Below are 20,342 nucleotides of genomic sequence, written 5' to 3'. Positions count from 1 at the left end.
CTCGTGAGACATACATGAACAAGCTGGTTCATCGTGGCTCATTAAGGTGCTACCCATGCTGTAAATTAGTAGAAAGTGCAATCCTTGTCCAACTCGACTTCCAGCCAGCCCCTTCTTCACACCACAACCTCCCACACAGACCTCCGATCAGCCCTAATCTTATTCACCCCAATCTTCTCCTCAATACGCTGCTGCACAGTCCAATGTACCTTCGGATCATGCTCCTGACAAACACGATACCTCCCCATATTACACCTGACCTTCTTAATCCATCCATCCGAGTTTTTCGGCTGCAGTCTAACCTTCACAGGCCACAACTCCAGGACCCACCAACCCTTTGCATCAACAAGCTGATCATTAATTTTCTCCATTGAGTCGAAATAATCCTCAACCTGCTCCGGAATCCAATCACTCGACAACTTCCGCTTCTCGTGGTCCTCGTAGAGTTTCACATGGTGCATGCCCATCGGCTCATCGTGCTTGACAGGTTCCAGAACAGAAGCGCGCCTGATGATCGCGCCCAGCCCGCCGTTCGCTTTCCTCTCCAATAAGTCTTTGTGAGGAGGCGCACCGCTAGGTTTAGGGAGTTGTGAATACTGCGGCCAGAGAGTATGAACATCGAGCCCTTCTTCCGCAAGCCGTGGTGCCTTGAAAATTATCCCAGTATCGCAGTCGAAGCATTGTCGTATCATCCAGCGGAGTGGGATCTGTGAGAGTTTATGGCGGACTTCGTTCTTTACAGCGCCTCCACCAACATCAGCATGGCATCCTGCGAACCATACTTCTAGCACGTCTGTGCGGGCATCTTGCTCGAAATCCTTCTCGTTGTCCTCGGCTAACACCTTCCAGCCGGTGTAGTCTCTTTGCCTGTATCGACTGACTTTGAATTTCGCGCGACGCTCGTCCAAAGCCATTGCATGGCGGAAGTGCGAGGCGCGGCATGTTGGCGTGCTACTTAGTGGCAGCTTGCGAGGGATGAACCCGATACTGCCCACACTGTCGAACACACCGATGAAGTGAATGCTCACCGTCACGCAGAAAGTCTTCTTGAAGTCGGCACTCATCTTCCACCCTTCGTCGGAATCATCCTTGTAGTACTCGTATGCGAACGGTACTTGTGCCGAATTGTGCGCTGGCAAGAGCCCGACTTTGTGAACCATCCCCGCCAAACACCTTGCTGTGTACGCCCCCCTGCTGAATCCAAACAGACTGATCTTGTCTCCTTCTTTGAAAGTCTGCATGAGGTATTTGTAGGCGTCTCGGATATGGACACCCAGACCACTTCCCACGGCCATGTCGAGACCGGCGTTGATGCCGTTGGAGAGACCTCCGCCATCGTAGGTTCCGATTCCGGATTGATAGTAAATCGATTGGGAAGGGTCCGATTTCTTAAGGCAGCTCACGAAATGTACGATGTTACTGTTGTCGGAGTCGAACTATAGATTATGTTAGATGAAGTCTCCAAAGATATCAGCCTGTTGGCTTACTTTGTCGCCAGTGCCGTCAAGGCACACGATGATGTTCCGGCCATGGTGCTTGTAAGCATTTGCGTCCCTTACAGCGCGTATTTCTCTCGGCAGTTGAGGAACAGCTCGTTCATGATTCGATACGCCATTAGATACGCCATTAGAGATATGGTTGATGTCTGGGGTTGATGCTGCCGGATAAATGACTTCTGTCTCGCTCATGATGATGATGACTACTGGGGAATACTTATTAGTTAAAGAAAGGCGTGCTGAACACGAACAGGTGGACAATGGAAAGTCACAATAGCTCCAGAGGCCATGAGCTGTACAAAACACCCTCTGCAGCGCAAGGTGCAACACTTATGTCGAGCACGACGTCTGTTCCCCACCGTGCAACGCGCAGTGATGGACGCCAAAGTCAAACAAGCAGTATTGGCGTATCACAATTGCAGCGATTGGACTCGTCGGCATGCCGTGCGCCACCCGTCCGTTCCACTGCAGGCGCTCATCCTCCGATGTCCGCATAGCTTGCGTGTTGGAGAAAAAGTACCAATAGCGAGCTCGATTCGTACAGCAAGATCAACGTTGTACAGTAGCGTATTCTCTGGTTGCGGTGTGTGGAGGCTCGTGCACATCAATGCTACTGCAGGTTGCCGATCTTGAGCGCTTCAGGATAATGCAGTCGAGGATTTGAGTTCAGGAACTTCAGGTTACATGTTGAATAATCTAATGCGCGTGGAGGACGACGAGCTGTCTCAATCGCGATGCCAGGGAAGGTTGTCAAGAAGTACTGCCAAGAGATGGTATACTGCTTGCGATTGAGCGTAGACAGGCCAGAATGTCCGTTGCCACAATGTCGCTTGGTGAACGAGGAGCCTGAAGCCGAGCCAGACACCGAGGCTCTTGATCGTGTTCAATCGAGAACATCATGTCTTGTTCTTCGGGGCATAGTCTTGTTCCTCGGAGATTTCTTCTGCCATCATAGCTGTCTCTTACAGCAAGCTTTGTAAGGTTCAAAGTCGTCGTTCTAGGTGTAGTTATCATACGTGATGGAGGCCAAAGGAGCATGATGACGCCATGGTCATACCATAAGACATCGTGCCCGTTTTTGGATAGCAGTGAATGTCTTCGTACGGCACTGTCGGAGTTGTGGTGACGAGGTAAACATTCTTTGGTTGTTGTTGTTCCGACGGCTTTCGGCAACTCTGGGCGGGCCGACCGGCAATGTGGTCCCGCTGTCGCGATCCGGGCGTGCACATGGGCAACATCCCATCATCAAAACTTGAGGCCACGTACGCCAAGAATCAGGTGACTGATTAGTCACCTGCAGCCTCTTCAAGAGCAACACTTGTCTATTCTAGATAGACACATGCAATACACAACCTGCTTTTGAAACACCCTATATGAGCCCGTACAATAACTTCCCACACTTCTAACGTGATACCCGCCAGATTCTCATGTGTCCACGTCACTCACGCACGCGTCGGACCTCACTTTGCCAAAGATCAATCGACTGTGCATTGCATCGCTCGCAACACTGCATCGCCCGGTGCGAGGCAATCCTCTGCCGTCACGACCATCTTAGTATGAGCATCTGAGCATTGGGCTCGAGCCATGAAGAGCAACGGCCAGGGCATGATCGCAGCTTCTTCACCATCGCTCAGTCAGCCCTTCCAGACGCAAGAGCACTACATGTAGGTCTTCATGATCGCTGAGCAGTCCCCGCCAGACACGGGTGCCGTCCTTTAGACCCTGAACACAGCCGGGCGCATCCACAATGGTCATTTTGGACACGACTGAGCCACGAATGTCATGACCGAGCACACGCGGCCAATCCCTGCTAGTATGTCTGCTCTAGTACTTCTTCATCGACGCGTCTCTATATAGGCTCTCTCGAGGTTGGTATCCGATGATGGTGAGCCAAATCACAATCTCTGGACGTTCAACATGCCTTCCATCAGCAGCTTTCTTTTCTTGATCCTCATAGCGAAATGTACCACCGCCAGCTTCATCATCGCCAACACGACCAGCTGCTACGGAGAATTTTTCGTCGGCGCATGCTTCACCTCCGTCCAGGTCATTAGCCCCGGAGTAGACTTCAACGAATCATTCACCTGCGACAAGCTACACCATGCCCAGAGCGCTCGATACATAAAAGCTGGCACCGCCGGCCCACATTCATCGAACTTTACAAGCACAGGCGACGTCTGTGGAGAAGGAAGACTCTACTCCCAGCGAAACAACACCGAGACCAGCACGAACGGCACCTTCGACATCTTCAAAGGTTCCGACGCTAGTGGTGACAGCATTGGCCAGTGCGAGTATACTGGGGCTAATATCACCGAGAGCAAACGGAGATGTAGCCAGCTTATGGGGACTATCTTCTTTGAGGGGGCGTATCATTGTAATACATCTGTGTGCGGGGATAACGATAGTACACCATCATTCACAGCTGCGAGTACGACATCCACAACTTCCCTCTATTCGACCATGTCTTCCAGCACCACGACGGACATCACCGCTACATTGTCTAGCGGATCTGCTACAAGCTCAACCACCGCTGGAAGTGGCAAGTCCTCGGCAAGCAGTTCTGCGACGAGCTCTACTCCTGAGGCCACTGAGACAACGAATACAGACACCCAGACGACGAGTCCTGGTTCTACGTCATCAGTCGAAGCCACGACTACTGGTAACTCCAAGCGTAACGTCCACGAACAACACTAGGCTGGGTAATTGAAGCTGTTTCCTTCGAGAGATCTCGCGACTCTAGCATCACTCCTTTCCCTTCTCGACTACGGGCTCTACTTCTACGACAATAGCTTGAAGTCTTTCGATCTCGGGAAACGGGTCCATGAGGCGTTCGTCGCAAGCAGGAGAGTATGCCTAGGTCACAACGAGACCGAGCAAAGCGTCGCTGTGACGGGCATGAGGGCTCTATGAGCTATTGAGGTTGGTGCCAAGAATAAAGGAAGATTCCGACGGCAGCGCTGCGCAGGACACGCCTGGTCTTTCCTCGCCGAGGTGAAAGCACGGTTGCGATCAAGGATCGGGCGTTCGCGAAGCAGAGATGGACAGGGGGCCTGCAGTAAGTCTCTCATATGCGAATGCGAGCAAGCCGGGGTATCGCGCTAATCATGTGTTACAGCAGTCAATAGATCTGGCGAACGTACATAGTGTAATGCCTTGCCAATGACACGTTTGACATGTGCCCTCCATCATACCACCGCAAACCAAAGCAGGAGTCTCTTTTCCAAGCCCCTTCAGCTCACACCCACGCATACGGAACCGCCGTCCTTTTCGCCTTCTGCGGATTCCCCTCCGAGTGGGTAGGATAATTAATACAGTTTGCCTGTATGGAAAACAGCGAACCACCTTCTCTTTCACACCCCCTATACTGAAGTCCGGTCTTACAGCACACATTGCTTCTGTCTTGAAGTCAATGCACGCGCAATTCCCGCAATTGAGAGTAACTTTGGTTCGCCCGTCGATGCACATGTAGACAGCGTTCCCGGTGGTCCCGTGGTAGCTGTCGACGTACTTGTCGCAGTATGGTCGGTCATGCGATGTTGAGCATGGTTTTCCACTTTGTGCGTTGACGGTAAGAAGGATTGTTGTGAGGAGGGTGAGAGTAGATAATAACTTCATGGTGAAGTGTCGCAATGAAGTTTGTCCAGGAAAGTGTTGTGGCTACGAAGAGTTGTCGAGCGGCACCCTCGGAGTTTGGGCACGAGCCCTTCCGCGGCAAATCCGGGCTTGGGACAGCAGGACCTCATCCCTTCCATTCCCGACGACATTCACATCCACATATCCGATATCTACCATGATCACAAGTTCTGCACGCTCACATACTCCGTTCCATCTTCCAAAGAAAATGTCGGCGTTTGCAGAGCCAACACGCCCCGGGACAGCGATGTACCGAGTCATAGCCCGATCTCGGGCCCGCCTCATAGGCGAACGCTCCATCATGTACCTGCATGAGAACCACGACACGCGGGCATGGTTGAGCTTTTGATGTAGGAGGTAGCAGGTAAGGCATATTGAGCTTTCTGTCTAAGCTTTAACGTTACATCCCACACCTTATCAACATGGCAGACGACGCAGTCCCTACGTACACCCTCATCCAAGCCGACGGCTTGTACCCAGTAAGCAAGAGCCATTGCAGAGACATAGCGCTGCATTCACTAACACAAGCATCTAGGACGACACTGTCGAGCAGGAGATCTTCGCTCCACGACCCGGCCAGAACTACAAACTCGAGTTCATATCCACAGGTCTCTGGCCAACTGGCACCTCCGAACTCGCCAAGAAGCCATGGAGTGCTATTCCAGAAGACGTGCGGAACAGGATAGATGGGATCATGGTCTTGAAGATAGGTTTCACTGAGCAAGATGTGGAGCTATTCCCGAAGCTCAAGGTGTAAGAGCCCAAAAGTGATACATAGTCAACGCAGACGCTGAGATTGGGCAGCATCGTACGCATGGGCGTAGGCTACGACCGCCTTGACCGAGACGCGCTTGCAAAGCGGAACGTAACAGTCTGCAACGTTCCAGACTATGGAACTGCAGAGATCGCCGATCACGCGATTGGGTTAATGCTATCGATGCGTCGCGGGATCCTGATTCACAACGAGCGGCAACGAGCGACGCCGCCAGCGCCCTGGATGCCGATAGAGACGCCCTTGGTTGCTAGGTTACAGGGCCACATATTCGGGGTGTTCGGACTGGGTCGCATCGGCACGGCGGCAGCACTGCGAGCCAAAGCCTTTGGCATGCATGTCCTGTTCTACGATCCTTACCTGCCGAATGGCGTAGACAAGAGCTTGGGTATGGAGAGGACGAAGGATATCAATGAGCTCTTCAGGAGAAGTCAGGTGCTGAGCTTACACTCGCCGTGCACTCGTGAGACACGGGACTCTATTGGCTACGAATTGCTCTCACTCCTGCCGCGCGGTACAGTGCTGGTCAACACATCCCGAGGAGAGGTGCTGAACTTGGACGGAGTGGAGAGGTGTCTGAAGGAGAACATTATATCTGGCGCAGCCCTGGATGTCCTGCCGGAAGAGCCTATTCCTGAGGACAGAGTGCATCCTCTTATCCAAGCGTACCGCAACAAGGAGCCGTGGCTAGAAGGCAGGATGGTTCTAACGTGCCATACTGCATTCTACTCGCCGGAGAGCTTTGTCGATATCAGGATCAAGAGCTGCGAGACGCTGAGAGATGTGCTAATTGATGGAGGCAGGTCCAACATCATAACGCCAGAAATGGAGTAAAGCAATGTGGCATTGCATGCATTGATCCACTTCTTCGCAGTCGCTGACGACTTGGCATACTTCGCTTCGATTCAGCTCCGTCTTCTTCGATGTTACGCCGCAGTGCTGAGAGGCACAGCCCGCGCCAGCTTACACATGTTTTTGCAGTCTCGACTTCTTTCCACGATACTGCAATTGCCAGTCCGCCATCCTGCTACAGCCCCATATTGACCATCAAGGATTGTCTGTGTGTCTTTCAATCGACTCAATTCAGCGGGTGCGCAAGATGCGCTTGCTCAACGTCCACACCTTCAAAGTGCACGACTACGAAACGGGGCCGAGGCCGCCATACATCATTGCTTCCCATCTGTGGGTCAAGTATCGAGAGATGACCTACCAAGAATGCGAACGCCAACAAGTCCAGCATCAGCTCGGTTACCAAAAGGTGCAATCCTTTTGCAAATTCGTCAAGTCCCTGCCCATTTACGTATGGACCGACTGGCTGTGAATTGATACATGCTGTATTGACAACTCGAACGCTGCTGAAGTATCCCGAGAGATCGATTCAATGTTTCATTGGTATCGACAAGCGGTGCACTGTATCGCATACCTGCCGGATGTTGATGCCCAACACCCACTCGAAACGAGTGCCTGGTTCAGACGAGGCTGGACTCTGCAGGAGCTTCTCGCACCGTCTGCCATTATTTTTTTGGACTCGGCTTGGTCTTTCCTCGATGAAGTCGTCATTTACCGGCGAAGCAGCTGGTAAAGTGTTTGGTTGGACTGGGCCCAATGTCCAAGTGCTGAACAGAAGGACATCACAGCGCACTGGCATCTCGGAAGATATACTATGGAATTTCAACAAGTCGAAACAGCTCAGCATCAACCAGAGAAAACAATGGATGACTGGTCGGATCACTACTGAGGATGAAGACATGGTCTATGGCTAAATGGGAATTCTCGGCGTCTTCATGCACGCTGAGTACGGCGAGGGCGTTAAGCAGGTTATCGTGGACCGATCCGACAGGAAGCTGGCCTAGAAGTATGGCGACTTAGACTCTGTTCCAATGAGTGAGGGCTATGAAGCATCAGATGAACGCACAGAAGCGCAAGCACCACAACGAAAGCGGCGAGCTATGGTGGCACAGCCGGGCGAACAAAGCAAAACATCACTTTAGCATCCATGCCGATATCATTGACCTGGCAAACATGATCACAGAGGAGTTCAGCTTGGTCGGCGAGAGCATGCGAGTGAAGGAACTCGGCAAGAGGATAAAGACACGAACCGGCGAGGTGTACATCTCGACAGATCATCTGCCAAAGTCTCGGCAGGACGACTGGAAGCAATCAGAACTCAGAAGACGTATCCATCGACGATGGAAGTCGAGTCTTGTTGGCAGCGGTATCTCTCAGGCAAGGAACATAATGTCTAGAAAGCAAATCCGACAAAAGGTAGATGCCGATCCTGCGTGGCCGGAGGCATTGGAGCCAGACGATCAACAATTTACTGCTCTCCCGACCCAGCCCAAGTATGTCACGAGACTCACGGCAGAGAGCGGTACCATCGACGACTGGTGATGCGGCTCATTCTGAACTTGAGTGGTACATCTGGTGTCTGGAGTTACAATCTCGCACTTGAAGACCACCTAGCACCAGCACAACACAACACCCACAACACCCAAGCCCAAGACAGTCCACACAGCCGGCGAAGAAGCCTTCCCAAAGCCTGCTCCAGTCTGCTGCGCAGGAGACCCAGCACCAGCACTCATCGAATCCGTGCCATTCCCACTACCCATATCAGCGTCAACCCCTCCATATGGAATCTTGAAACCCCAAGTATACCGATCCGCCATTACCACAGCCTCATCAACCGTGATCTCCAGACTTCCGTTGCTCAACATTTTGCTCGGCACGACTGTTCCGCTCATGTTACCGCCAACTCCCACGATCTGGTCTCCGTCGATGTAGGGGACTGGGGAGTCGATCACTAGCGTGCCGTTGGGTGGGTACATTGAGTGAATGTAGAATGCATTGCCGTTCTGCGTGAAGCGAAGGTTCTCGCCCTCCTCTGGCGTGATGAACCAGTACGTCGTGTTGAAGATTGCTTCGCCGTGCTCATGGATCCACTTCCCAGCATCGCGGAGGTAGCGCTGTTCGATTTCGATGATGGTGCCGTTGGCTGTTGGTCCGACGTCGAGCAGGAAGTTCCCGTTTTTCGGTACGAGGTCGACGAGACTGCGAACAATATCGATAGGTTTGAGGTATGCGTCATCTGGTGTTGCGCGGTTGTATCCATAACTAAAAGGATCCATGCCCAGACTACTCTCCCACTTCCTGACCTGAACCGCTTCATAGCGCGCATACTCCGGCGTGTCAAAGTCACCCGGTAACCCGCAGCGATTGTTGATCAGGACTTGCTTTCCTTCCCTCGCGGCGTCGTTGAAGTATTGCGCTGCGAACTGGGCTGTGAGGTTAGGCCCGCCGATGTCGCACCACATTATCTCGGTCCCCATGTCGGCGAGGATGAGCATTTCGGGGAGGATCGGGTCGGAGACGAAGTCGTCGACGGGGACGTAGCCGGTGTAGGGAAGGGTTTCGTTGGTGTAGGGGTTGGTGGCGTTGCCGCCTGGCCACTCGCCGAAGCCGAAGGGTTTGTAATCCGGGTGGAACCTGGGAGGGTGGTTAGGAAGTGCGGAAGGGTTTGAGTGTGGTGATAGACTTGCCATTCGGGGAGGGAGAAGTATGTTGCCTTGTGGAGATGCGGCTGGTACTGGTCGGCAGCGTCGAAGAGCATCTGCAGCAAGTTTTTGTGTGGGAATTGTGCCACACTCGTACGATTTGTGACGGTTGATGGAATATCGAAGAGGGCGTATCCTTCATGATGCTTCGAGACCTGCACAAAGTACTGAGCACCCGAATCCGCGAAGAGGTCCACCCAGTCCTTAGGCTCGAACGCATCAGTTGTGAAGTTCTGGATGAAGTCGTCGTAGACGTGCTCAGGGCCATAGGTCTCCAAATTGTATTCGTAGAAGTGACCTTGCGTGCGGTTCTTGCCTTGATTCATGTACCACCAGTACCACTCAGCATACTGTTCTTTATTGCCAACGTTACCCCAGCCAGGTACAGAGTATACTCCCCAGTGGATGAAGATGCCGAATTTGCCGTTGGTGAACCATGGCGGGCTCTCGTGGGCATATATGCTGTCGTAACTAGCGTCGTAGTCCATAATGCCTCGCGTAGCGTTGAACGTCGAACTGGTCTGAAGGCCAGCGCCGCTGAGCTGCACCGATGCTTCAGCTGCAGATCCAGGCTGGACGTCGGCAGCGGCATCCACGCCAACTTGAACGATCGCTTGATCACCAGGTCGCAGTCTGTTGATGACGCCCGGGATGACGGTCTCGAGACCTTCTGCGGAGACGGTGACCTTGACCGTGTCGTTTGCCAAGATCCATTGACTTCCGACGTTGTTCACACGAACTTCCACAATTTGAGTCTTGTTGGTGCCCTCGAACCACAAGTTGGTGCTACGGGCAAGCTGTGCTTCTAGCTCGATGCCTGTGCCTGTCGCGGGTACCATTGAGACTGCGAAGATGTGAAGCCTTGTGTTTTGGGCAGCAGCACCAGGTCCGTTGGCTGCACCTCTGGTGACGTTCGGCAGTTGGACGCTCGCGACTTGCTTGGTAGAGTCTAGCCAGTTGATGGTCTGGCATAGCATGGATCGATTGCAGTCGATGCTGCTGTTGGCAAGATAGTATGGGAAGATAATGTCGCCACCGTAAGGATACGGCCAAGCCCAGAATGGGTCGACGAGAACGGGTCCTGAGTCCGTGCTGTTGTCCGTATATGTGACATTGACCGTTCCAGTCGCGATGGCGGTCTCGGCTGCTGCAAGCATGTGTATGCTGAAGTATCTGCCGGCGGGAGGATTAATAATCTGAGCTTGAGCGAGGACGTTATCGTTGCCGGATTCCTTATACTGTGGAAAGATGTAGTCGACGCCAGAGTAGGAGAAGTTTGGATCTGGTAGATAGTGTGCTGGATAGCCCGAGTGTACGCCATCAGAGTCAGCGTCCCCAGGTCGCATTGCGAAGGCGCGGTTGTTGGTAAGGTTCGAGATGTCGACCGGTATGGAGGCTGCATGTTGAGCACCTGTATTCTTCGGATTCACAACGAGGCCGCCTCGGCCATATACCAATGGCAAGAGGCCAGACAGTACTGTAGCATAAGAAATGCAAAGAGAGCGATACTTGTACCTGCATGTCTTCCGACGTACATGTTCTCTCCACCGGCCAGATAGAAAGTATGGTAGAAGGGCATGCCTATCGTTGCCCTGATAGCGACAGTGCAGAGTGCAGTGGTAAATACGAGATATCATATATGGCAGTCGAGCAGGGTACGTACAGGTAGGGAGCACGGAAGGTGGTGCGACAGACGAGTGAAGACATGCAGGTGGAGGTGCCAGCAGGTGCACGTGCTGCGCTGGGTTGGCTGACAGCCGTGGACGTCACACGCGCGACAAGGCCGGACGTTGCCACTTGGAAGCTGGAACGCAGATCCCTGTCAAATTGTCAATTCGTCCTCGACCCTCGACCCCCGCGAGCTGCACAGCGACGGCATCGACTTGAATATCAATTACACATCACAAAGTACGGCATTTGGTGCTTCCACTATGAGCGGGCGATTCGTGCGGGCAAGCAAATACCGGCACGTGTTCGGACAGACGACCAAGCGTGAGCAATGCTACGACAACCTGCGCATCTCCAAGAATGCCTGGGACACGAACTTGGTCAAGGCGAACCCCAGGTACCTGTCGGTGAACTGGGAGTCGGGCGGTGGCGGCGCATTCGCAGTGATACCGTTGGAGGAGCGAGGGAAGCTGCCAGACCAGATCCCATTGTTCAGGGGCCACACGGCGGGCGTCTTGGACACAGACTGGAGTCCGTTTGACGACTCCATCATCGCATCCGCGTCGGATGATGGCAAGGTGTTCCTGTGGCAGGTCCCCGAGAACTTCACGCTGCGAACAGATGCAGAGCAGCCTGAGGATGTGAAGCCAGTTGGCAAGCTGAGTGGACACTCGAGGTAAGCAATGCACGACCAGCATGACACTGGACACGGACACGCTCTTTAACAACCATCGTCTATAGGAAAGTCGGGCACGTGCTCTTCAACCCAGCGGCTGAGAACGTCCTCGCATCCTCCTCCGGCGACTACACTGTCAAGATCTGGGACTTGGAGAATGGCAAGCCGAAGCTGACGCTCAAGGGCAACGACATCTTCACTTCACTGTCATGGAGCGCCGACGGCAGTACGCTAGTCACCGCTTCGAGGGACAAGAAGCTGCGATTCTGGGATGTGCGACAGGAGAAGCCGGCGCATGAGCTGCCTGGTCACAGCGGCGCAAAGAGCAGCAGGGTGGCGTGGCTGGGTGATCACGACCGTGTCGCGACCACTGGCTTCAGCAAGATGAGCGAACGACAATTGGCACTATGGGACAGCAGAAACCCATCCGAGCCCGTGGGCGGCTTCATGGGACTCGACTCTGGCTCCGGCGTGGGCATGCCCTTCTGGGATGATGGCAGCCAGATTCTCTATGTCGCTGGCAAGGGAGACGGCAACATCCGCTACTACGAGTTCCAGAACGACAAATTCGAGTACCTCTCCGAGCACCGATCGCCCGAGTCACAGCGAGGCATCGCTTTCTTGCCAAAGCGCGGTGTCAACACCCACGAGAACGAGATTATGCGCGCATTCAAGACCGTCAACGATGCATGGATCGAGCCAATCTCCTTCGTGGTGCCAAGAAGAGCAGAGACATTCCAGGACGACATCTACCCGCCGACACTGGGCACCGAGCCTGCTGTGTCGAGCGCGGAATGGTTCGACGGAAAGTCTGGCCTACCGCCGAAGCTCAGCATGGAAGATCTGTTCGAGAACCGTGAGCCTCAGATGATGGCACAAGAGAAGAAGTCTGCTCCTACACCTACACAATCTGCGCCCGCGCCAGCACCCGCGCCAGCACCCGCGCCAGCACCCGTGCCAGCACCCGCACCAGCTGCTGCTGCATCAGCGCCGAAGGAACTGAAGGCCGAGGAGACTGCTCGGCCCCCAGCCCCAGTACCCGTCACGGCCCAGTCAGGTGCATCTTCGCCAGTCAACCGCGGTGACATCAAGTCGAACCAGGCTTCGATGTCTGCCATGGCCAACAAGTTCGCTGACAATGGCGAGCCTGACAACGACCACGACAGTGACGGCTCGTTTGAAGAGATCCAAAAGCCAGTAGAACGACCGTCGGTGACAGCAGCACGGCAAGAAGGGAAGGTCATGCAGTCTCCTGCATCTCAGCCATCCTCTGCAAAGCAGCCATCAGACCCTGTCTCACGACAAGAAGCCAAGGTCGCATCAGAGCCTCTGGTTCAGCCCAGCAAGACATCGTCGGCTCCAGCAGCAGAGCCTAAGAGCCTAGCTAGCGGCGGTGTCTCTGCATCGACGGCATCTCCTGAAAACGAGAAAGCAGACGAGTCCGCATCGCGATCCGTTTCGTCCTCGACACCAGCAGCCGCAGCAGGAGGACTGAGAGACGTGCTGAACGACATCCGAGGCATGCTACAAAGTCAAGGCAAGCAAATCGAGAATCTCACCGCAGAAGTTGCCGCACTGAAGGCCAAGGTTGGGGAATAGGAGCCTCAACCTGCCCTTCCTCGTGGTACGCCACCTCCAAGTACGCCCTCAAACCTGAGCAGCACGGCTCGTCCTGGTACGCCGCCTAGGTGGGTGCAGCCAGCAACAGCAGAGACCATCAGACGTCTCCAAGCGTGCTCGACGGACAGAAGCGCCAAAGCTGCCAAGGCAAGCAATTCGTTATATGGCCGGGTGTTGGATAGAGCCAGGACATTGGACATGTCGCCAGCCCAGGAACAGATGCAGTGAGACATGACACGGCTGACATGTACACTATCGAGACTACTTTACTCACAAGTCTCGCACACACTCGTACAGAGCTCTTCGCCTACGGAGAAAGAGACGATGTCGTCTTAGACACCACGCTTTCATCAAGGTCAATGGCGTGCTCGCCTCCCAATTGGTCACTGCCATTCCGGCGCTAGCACATCGTTGCAACGAGGTATATGTCTTTCCTGCGCTCTCACATCTTCTCTTCTGCTTTCCAAACCCTCGAAATGATCTTTCTCTGCAAGAAGTTGTCTCTTGAAGATGCTTCCCAACTTCCTCACATCCGAAGCAGGACGGACTGGATCTGCACACTTCCCCACTACGATCTAGACCAAAGACAGCTCAGAGCTCTCCCCCCTTGGCCCTAGTTTGCGATTCCTTTCGATCTGCGGATGCTTCGCTGCGAGTTTGTATGGTTCGGTGCAGTCGGCGTAGAACAGAGTCTGGCCCACGATGAGGGGTAAGATGCGTGTTGAGTGCTGTGCCGTGTAGCTTGAAGGTATGCATAAATGGACAGCTTGTCCCCTGCTTTCGATTTTGTTCCTGAAAGCCATGTTTCGTAGAGGTTTGAGAGGGAGAACAATTCTACGAGAAGCTTCAGCTTGAGAATTGATCAGATATTGTTAAGACAGTCAACATGGCATCGGGAAGCTGCATGTGTGGAGCTGTGGGCTACAAGTATGAGGGCGAGCCAGCGGTGACGGCACTCTGCCACTGCATCGATTGTCAAAAGGTAAGGTCCAAGCACTTGAACGACACATCATACCTGTCCTAACACCACCGCAGTGGACTGGCGCCGCCTACACCTCCAACGTAGTCGTCCCACGAACCAGCTTCAAGGTCACCAAAGGCCAGCCAAAGGACTACGATGCCGTTGGCGCATCGGGAAAGATTAACAAGCATTGGGTAAGAAGAAAATCCACCAAACAACATCCCTAGCATACCCTGCAACTATCTATCTGACACATACGAAAAATAGTTCTGCTCAAACTGCGGCTCATCCCTCTACACCGAACTCGAAGTCATGCCGGACATGACTTGTGTCAAGAGCGGCGGTCTCGATGGCGGCGCGGCTGATCACAAGATTGGCGTGGAGTTTTACACAAAGGATCGTTTGGCGTATTCCGCTCCTGTTGCTGGCGCGGATCAGAAGCCGGAGTTTTCTTAGATACGATTCGTACAGAGAGCAGTTGCCAAATTTATCCAAACATTCCTACCCCTACTCGGTCTCAACCTCAATTCACATAATCACGCAGCATTCTCCTTTCGACTCCACGCATCCTCCGCCTTATCGCCCGTGAATCTATACACCACATCCCTGAACCCATCGCATGGGAAGCCCCAGATGAAGACAAGCTCCTCACTCTCACTAGTATTCCAGAACCCATGCTCGCTATCACCCGGAATGAACAGCGCAGCCCCCGGTCCGACCTCATGATCAACCCCATCGATCTTGACAAGTGCCTGGCCTGACAAAATGTAGTAAAACTCAGCCTGCTTATGGCGATGCAGAGCTTCGAAAGACTCTTGCGTGGCGGTTTTTGGGGGGAAGTGGGCGATTCCTGCACGAGGTTAGAGATGGTTGAGGAGGCGAAGCGATAGGAGGCAGTGGGGTTTCTTACCTAGGTTGAGGCCATCGGTAGGAGTGTCGGGAGAGGAGAAGATCTGTTTCCAGCCGCCGGTGGCGCGCTTGGAGTTGTTGGAGAAGTTCTCGAGGGGCATGGCGTCGATTTGTTTCTTGTGGAGGACGAAGCCTCGGGGTGCTGGGGCTGGGGTGCCGATTGAGCCCATGATTGTTGATGTTGATCTGGGGACGTTTGTGAATGTGGTGGGCTGAGAGGGGTGTCAGTATATGTGGGATGAGACTGCTACTGCGTGTTTAAGGTGAGCTGACATGTAAAGTATCTGGTGAAGTGGTAGGCTGCTCCTGCTGTGTTACGGAAAGAACGTTGAGGGTGCTACAACAGGTCTTCTTGTAGCTACTGATAGCTGTGCTGGCAACACATATACTCTACGGTCCCTTGCACCTCTTTCGCTGGCGGTGACATGCTACCGAATGCTCTGATCCGTGGTAATGGTAGTGTCGTTGTGTTAGGATGCCCGAACAGGCAGTTTCGCAAGACGTCGCTGCTCTGGGGAACGACTTCCGTGGAGTGTCCGGGCCGCCAGCTCACGAGCCTTTACGGTATTCATCGACGATAGGTATTCCTATCTGACCTTGAGGGTGTACCAGACTGAGGAGCCACCATGTGGCAATGTCATGCTACCTGTACGCCGCCTGATTCGCCCGTGATGCGACGTCAGAGGGGTAGCCACTGAAGCGCACAATATTCTGGAGGTTCACGACCAAGAAGATAGCGTCGTAGCTGAGCTACTCGTTGAGTGATTGCTGTACGACCTCCTCCAATGCGCCTCTTCAAACGCAAGTGTGCTTATCCAGAAAGAGAAATCGGCACGACTTTACCATTATTTCAAGTGGGTCTTGCTTGCCAAGGCCGTTGCAGACAGCATCCCTGTGGCCATCGATCTTGCTGCATAGAGCGAAGACCTCAGAATGCATAGTCGCGTAGCTGTCGATAGCTTCAGTGATGGCTCTGAGCTTTAGCCAACCGTGTAGATGGTTCTTGACGAGAGGAACTCAAGTTGCATGCTTGCGTCGACCAGCCTCGCATGCCAGCTTTGCGGCGTCGAGACATTCTGTGTACCATGCATTGGAGCTCAGAAGCCATGACGAGATTGTGGCGAAGATGCTTGGTCCTTATAGAGCTCGAAACGCCTGTGATAGGACAATCGACGCCTGGAAAGATGTCTCATCAGATCGTGAGGTCGACGTGCAAGATCATGCATGTGAATGGTCGATGCAGCTAAGCGAAGCCATGCCGCTTGGCCCTCTGCTGTGATGATCTATTCGATGTATGGTCGGTATTGTGATGATGCTCATGATGATGATGAGGCTTTTCCGTGCAGGACTCGAGTTCAACCTGTGACTATGGCCGTACCAGTAGTTGAGCTCGAGTACTTGAGTCACCAAGTCCTCCGCGATCAGAAGAAGAATCCGTTCCATTGACAACATGAAGCTCCTCCTTGTATTTCAGCTTTGCTCTTTTGCTCTGCCCACGTGCAGTACGACGGTCCCTCTGGTACCAACGACGATACTGTCGAAGTTCAAAGATGAAACGCCCGCGCTGGCAGCACTGCAAGGAGTGGGACAATCAGTAGCCTCTTCGCTCAGCGAGTTGAAGCGCTAATGCATCGGATCCACCAGGTACAATGGCTTGCTGTTCGAAGCAATCAGTGTGTAGACGCCAATCGCCTGTAGAGCATCATCGACTGATCAAGCATCGGAAAACAGATCGCGTCACTCAAGGCATCGGCGGCGCCATCGTAAATGGCGTCGTACCACCAAGCTGCTGTACGGTCGGAGCCTACACTACCCGCACCACCCTGCCGGAGAAGAAGATCCCGAGTATGACTCGCCACTTTCCGGAATCTGACGTCGAGTATTTCAGCCTGAACTCCTTCTACTTCGGCTGCACTCTCGCCAACGGCGCAGGTGCCGCTACGGCGTTATTCAATTGCACTGTCAAAGTCCAGGGGTATCTTGACGGGGTCCGGGTGGTGGAGTCGAAGCCCTTCAAATTCGTATCGCCTGCCATCAGTAGGGCGCCAATGGTCCACGCCATATTGAATGACAAAAAGTTCGAGAAATTGCATTATGTTACACTCAGCTCGACGTACGACTTGGCCAGAATTCCGATGAATCTGGCTGGTGCCACGCTGATTGATGATGTCTCACATACGAATTACAGGCGTGTATCGAAAACTCTCAAGCCGAGACAACCAGGAATGGTGGCTGAGTGACGTGTGAAGGTCGTGAGACTGTCGGGGCGCAAGGGATCTGAACAGTACCTGTGTTGATTGGCGAAGGACGGTGCAGGTTCCTGGTAGCATGTGTCTGCTGGAGTCGACTATCGCACATACTTGTCCATAAAGCGACGATGAAAGTCGGACCGAAGCAAATCGTTCACGAACCGCTTCTCCTTCCCTCTCTCCTCAGTGCCTCTGGCCTGGTTCTTGAACACCACATCATCATCCCACCTCCGCTTGACACCATAATCCTCCTTCTTCCCATTCAGAAGCGGATTACCCAGCGCAATGTATTTCTCCCGCTGCTCCTCGTCCTTCTTCGCCTGCTCTTCCGCCGCCTTGGCTGCAGCTTCCGCGCGCTCTGCCTTGATCTTCGCAAGTTCGCGCATCAGCTCCGCCGTCTCGTCCTCTTCCTCATCTTCTGATTCCGAATCTGACTCTTCTGACTCCTCTGAGTCTGCGTCTATGTCTCGAGTCTCCTCCAGTACCCGCCGCTTCTTCGCTTCGTAGTCCTCTTCTACTTCAGCCTCCGCTCCACCGCCCCCGCTCGCATCTTCCAGCTTCCTTTTCGCGCCGCCGCTCTCGCCTTCGCCATCCTCGATCTGAAGTGCTTCCCGCTGTGCTGGCGCATCCTCGTCGTCTTCTGTGATCTGGCGTCCTTCTTTCTTTGCGTAGTGCTTTGCTTCCGCGCGCAGTAGTTCTGCTTTCAAGTCGCGCTTTGCTTGCTCATCTGGTGTGCCTTGCGCTGCTTGTCGAAATTTGAGGGTCTTGTGTGCTGGTAGTAACCGCTGGTGGTAGGCTTCGCCACGAGCTGCCTCCTTTCCGCGCGCTGGGTCGAATGTCGGTCTGTGAGCGGTCGTCATGTTGTGCTTGGTGAAATGAAGTGCTGTGTTGTGAGGAAATGCAAGTAATATGTAGAACATGAGCAAAGATGTGAGTGAAGTCCGGCTAAACTTGCCGAGCGGCCGATGAACTTTACAGGGGTCTTCAGGCGCGACTTCCTTTTCGGACAGACATCAACATCTGACATTCACCTCACGTCGACATGTTGAAGCGTAAGTCATGCCGCTACGAAGAACTATCCGTTCAAAGAATCTAAGTGCAGTACACAACACCAATACCGACTACCCCGTCAAATGCTCCACCCTCAACCCCTCCACCCCAACCCTTCTCACACAACCCTCAGCCAAAGCCATAATATCCCCTTCCCTATGCCGCCAGCCCTTGACAAGCCCAAGATACGCATGCAGCATCTCATGAACCAAAGTTCCGAGAACTTCCTCCCTGCTACCATACACCAACAACGTATTATTCAGCTGAATCTGCACTTTGTGGAAACGCTTGAGAGGACCAGGCGGCACTATACAGCGCCCTTTGACCAGCTTGTCTCTCCACAAAGGGGTGGCGCGGAATTCTTCGACCGTAATGGCGATGTGATCGCGGAGGGCGGAGTTGAAGAGGAGGGTATCGAGTTGGAGTGCTGCTTGGAGAAGAGTGTCGAGCTGGCGAAATGCCTCTGTCTCTCCGCTGAAGAGCTCTCTTAGACGGGTCTGAGCGGTTTGTTGCGATGCGGTTAGTGGCGTTGAAGACAGAGTGTCTTTAGTCAGGAGGGGGAACAGCTTGGCTGGATGAGTCTTGCGAGGTTGCTGGAAGGGGTTCTTCCAGGTGTTTCGTAGGTCCTTGAGGTTGGTGGCCGTCTCCTTCTTACGTTGCAGAGGCTTGGTGACCGTTGTCTTCGGTGCAGGAGATTTGCCTCCTGGCCTCCCATTTGGGAGAACCTCCAGGTCTCCTTCGTGACGGTAGCAACAGCCCATACAGGACATGAATATGCCTACGCAGCAGATGTCCATGCAATTGCCGCACATTGTGGTTGGTATTGCAGATGGCTAAGACTGATTGCAATGACAGGTCCTTTCGTTGAGAAGAAGACTTTCGTTTGTGGAACCCATCACGGCGTCGAAGATGGGTGTCTCGATGCTGCACAGCGCGATGTTCACCAAAACTCGTGCGGCGCTGCTATGTGCACTGCTATCTGCATGTCGACATGGAGTGACGTCTGCAGGAGGCAGCCGGGCTTCACGAAAGATGTGAATACTACGTAGGTGGCCAACCAGTAGTTCATGCCAATATTTAACTTGGTGTTCAAGTTTTTGTCCTGTAGACAGCAGTGCCTCAAACTGCACGAGCCTCATGAAGTTGCTCTGCGTGGCAACACCGTTTCGGCTCGGCGCCATGTCATCGCCAGCACCTTCTACCACATCCACTCACCAAAGCTTCATGCCACCGAAGCCGACCTAACCTGACTCCAAGGCAAGATAGCACTCCCCTTCCTCTCCTGCCTCCCCTGCTGCATTTCCGCAATACTATCCCTCCTCCCCGTAGCCTCGTCGTCATCCAAACAAGCATCCAACATAAAGGGACTCCTCGATCTCAAATACGGACCCTTGATCAACAGCACAAACGGTACCAAGCTGAGTACCAGTCCAATGATACCCAGCATAGTAGAAGCCCACTGAAAGCCCACATTCTTATACAGCGCCGGGGTCGCCAATGGCAGAAATGCGCCAAACGCATTCCGCCCAAAACCCACAGCTGAGAGGGCTGAGGCGGCGTATTTTTCGTACGCGTCTGCTAGGTAGTTCGTGGCGGAGAGGTAGATGTAGTAGACTCCCACGCCGAAAGCGCCGAGCGCAATGGTGCCTGCAATCCAGTGGACATCCTCAAAACTCGTCCAGCCGAACCAGATCATGGCGACGGAGAAGAGGAGCGATCCAGGGACTGCAAAGTATAGTCGAGCTTCCGGGACCGGT

General features: G+C 53.6%; 15 protein-coding genes across 15 annotated transcripts; 8 read left to right on the top strand and 7 right to left on the bottom strand.

Moving 5' to 3' along the window:
* Positions 1 to 116: 116 nt before the first annotated feature.
* On the bottom strand, positions 117 to 1,688 carry CLAFUR5_05936 (uncharacterized protein; the record flags this gene model as incomplete). Its single annotated transcript, XM_047905084.1, has 2 exons — positions 117 to 1,436; positions 1,488 to 1,688. The coding sequence occupies 2 exons, from the start codon at positions 1,686 to 1,688 to the stop codon at positions 117 to 119; spliced, it is 1,521 nt and encodes a 506-aa protein (XP_047762407.1).
* Positions 1,689 to 3,413: 1,725 nt separating this feature from the next.
* Positions 3,414 to 4,190, top strand: CLAFUR5_05935 (uncharacterized protein; the record flags this gene model as incomplete). The annotated part of the gene is made up of 1 exon (XM_047905083.1): positions 3,414 to 4,190. One exon carries the CDS (start codon positions 3,414 to 3,416, stop codon positions 4,188 to 4,190), a length of 777 nt encoding a protein of 258 aa, XP_047762550.1.
* A 408-nt stretch (positions 4,191 to 4,598) lies between these two features.
* CLAFUR5_20045 (uncharacterized protein) lies at positions 4,599 to 5,111 on the bottom strand (the record flags this gene model as incomplete). Its single annotated transcript, XM_059462896.1, has 1 exon — positions 4,599 to 5,111. The coding sequence occupies one exon, from the start codon at positions 5,109 to 5,111 to the stop codon at positions 4,599 to 4,601; it is 513 nt and encodes a 170-aa protein (XP_059319006.1).
* Positions 5,112 to 5,551: 440 nt separating this feature from the next.
* CLAFUR5_05934 (uncharacterized protein) lies at positions 5,552 to 5,886 on the top strand (the record flags this gene model as incomplete). Its single annotated transcript, XM_047905082.1, has 2 exons — positions 5,552 to 5,608; positions 5,665 to 5,886. 2 exons carry the CDS (start codon positions 5,552 to 5,554, stop codon positions 5,884 to 5,886), a joined length of 279 nt encoding a protein of 92 aa, XP_047762405.1.
* Positions 5,887 to 5,943: 57 nt separating this feature from the next.
* On the top strand, positions 5,944 to 6,735 carry CLAFUR5_05933 (C-terminal-binding protein; the record flags this gene model as incomplete). The annotated part of the gene is made up of 1 exon (XM_047905081.1): positions 5,944 to 6,735. One exon carries the CDS (start codon positions 5,944 to 5,946, stop codon positions 6,733 to 6,735), a length of 792 nt encoding a protein of 263 aa, XP_047761627.1.
* A 265-nt stretch (positions 6,736 to 7,000) lies between these two features.
* On the top strand, positions 7,001 to 7,664 carry CLAFUR5_05932 (uncharacterized protein; the record flags this gene model as incomplete). The annotated part of the gene is made up of 2 exons (XM_047905080.1): positions 7,001 to 7,083; positions 7,187 to 7,664. The coding sequence occupies 2 exons, from the start codon at positions 7,001 to 7,003 to the stop codon at positions 7,662 to 7,664; spliced, it is 561 nt and encodes a 186-aa protein (XP_047761654.1).
* A 130-nt stretch (positions 7,665 to 7,794) lies between these two features.
* Positions 7,795 to 8,292, top strand: CLAFUR5_05931 (uncharacterized protein; the record flags this gene model as incomplete). The annotated part of the gene is made up of 1 exon (XM_047905079.1): positions 7,795 to 8,292. One exon carries the CDS (start codon positions 7,795 to 7,797, stop codon positions 8,290 to 8,292), a length of 498 nt encoding a protein of 165 aa, XP_047762409.1.
* A 68-nt stretch (positions 8,293 to 8,360) lies between these two features.
* Positions 8,361 to 11,089, bottom strand: CLAFUR5_05930 (Tissue alpha-L-fucosidase; the record flags this gene model as incomplete). The annotated part of the gene is made up of 2 exons (XM_047905078.1): positions 8,361 to 9,384; positions 9,438 to 11,089. The coding sequence occupies 2 exons, from the start codon at positions 11,087 to 11,089 to the stop codon at positions 8,361 to 8,363; spliced, it is 2,676 nt and encodes an 891-aa protein (XP_047762564.1).
* A 294-nt stretch (positions 11,090 to 11,383) lies between these two features.
* On the top strand, positions 11,384 to 13,395 carry CLAFUR5_05929 (Coronin-like protein crn1; the record flags this gene model as incomplete). The annotated part of the gene is made up of 2 exons (XM_047905077.1): positions 11,384 to 11,796; positions 11,862 to 13,395. The coding sequence occupies 2 exons, from the start codon at positions 11,384 to 11,386 to the stop codon at positions 13,393 to 13,395; spliced, it is 1,947 nt and encodes a 648-aa protein (XP_047761948.1).
* A 907-nt stretch (positions 13,396 to 14,302) lies between these two features.
* CLAFUR5_05928 (uncharacterized protein) lies at positions 14,303 to 14,833 on the top strand (the record flags this gene model as incomplete). Its single annotated transcript, XM_047905076.1, has 3 exons — positions 14,303 to 14,398; positions 14,452 to 14,571; positions 14,645 to 14,833. The coding sequence occupies 3 exons, from the start codon at positions 14,303 to 14,305 to the stop codon at positions 14,831 to 14,833; spliced, it is 405 nt and encodes a 134-aa protein (XP_047761946.1).
* An 80-nt stretch (positions 14,834 to 14,913) lies between these two features.
* Positions 14,914 to 15,456, bottom strand: CLAFUR5_05927 (Dimethylsulfonioproprionate lyase DddW; the record flags this gene model as incomplete). The annotated part of the gene is made up of 2 exons (XM_047905075.1): positions 14,914 to 15,227; positions 15,288 to 15,456. 2 exons carry the CDS (start codon positions 15,454 to 15,456, stop codon positions 14,914 to 14,916), a joined length of 483 nt encoding a protein of 160 aa, XP_047761876.1.
* A 1,479-nt stretch (positions 15,457 to 16,935) lies between these two features.
* CLAFUR5_05926 (uncharacterized protein) lies at positions 16,936 to 17,526 on the top strand (the record flags this gene model as incomplete). The annotated part of the gene is made up of 1 exon (XM_047905074.1): positions 16,936 to 17,526. One exon carries the CDS (start codon positions 16,936 to 16,938, stop codon positions 17,524 to 17,526), a length of 591 nt encoding a protein of 196 aa, XP_047761694.1.
* Positions 17,527 to 17,633: 107 nt separating this feature from the next.
* On the bottom strand, positions 17,634 to 18,395 carry CLAFUR5_05925 (Pre-mRNA-splicing factor cwc15; the record flags this gene model as incomplete). The annotated part of the gene is made up of 1 exon (XM_047905073.1): positions 17,634 to 18,395. One exon carries the CDS (start codon positions 18,393 to 18,395, stop codon positions 17,634 to 17,636), a length of 762 nt encoding a protein of 253 aa, XP_047762720.1.
* A 261-nt stretch (positions 18,396 to 18,656) lies between these two features.
* Positions 18,657 to 19,397, bottom strand: CLAFUR5_05924 (uncharacterized protein; the record flags this gene model as incomplete). Its single annotated transcript, XM_047905072.1, has 1 exon — positions 18,657 to 19,397. The coding sequence occupies one exon, from the start codon at positions 19,395 to 19,397 to the stop codon at positions 18,657 to 18,659; it is 741 nt and encodes a 246-aa protein (XP_047761729.1).
* A 410-nt stretch (positions 19,398 to 19,807) lies between these two features.
* On the bottom strand, positions 19,808 to 20,281 carry CLAFUR5_05923 (MFS-type efflux pump MFS2; the record flags this gene model as incomplete). The annotated part of the gene is made up of 1 exon (XM_047905071.1): positions 19,808 to 20,281. The coding sequence occupies one exon, from the start codon at positions 20,279 to 20,281 to the stop codon at positions 19,808 to 19,810; it is 474 nt and encodes a 157-aa protein (XP_047762722.1).
* Positions 20,282 to 20,342: the final 61 nt, after the last annotated feature.

This window comes from Fulvia fulva, chromosome 5 (genome assembly GCF_020509005.1).
Source record: "Fulvia fulva chromosome 5, complete sequence".
Lineage (NCBI taxonomy): Eukaryota > Fungi > Ascomycota > Dothideomycetes > Mycosphaerellales > Mycosphaerellaceae > Fulvia > Fulvia fulva.
The sequence above is the reverse complement of the archived record's forward strand: the minus strand, read 5'-3'. Positions and strand labels throughout refer to the sequence as shown.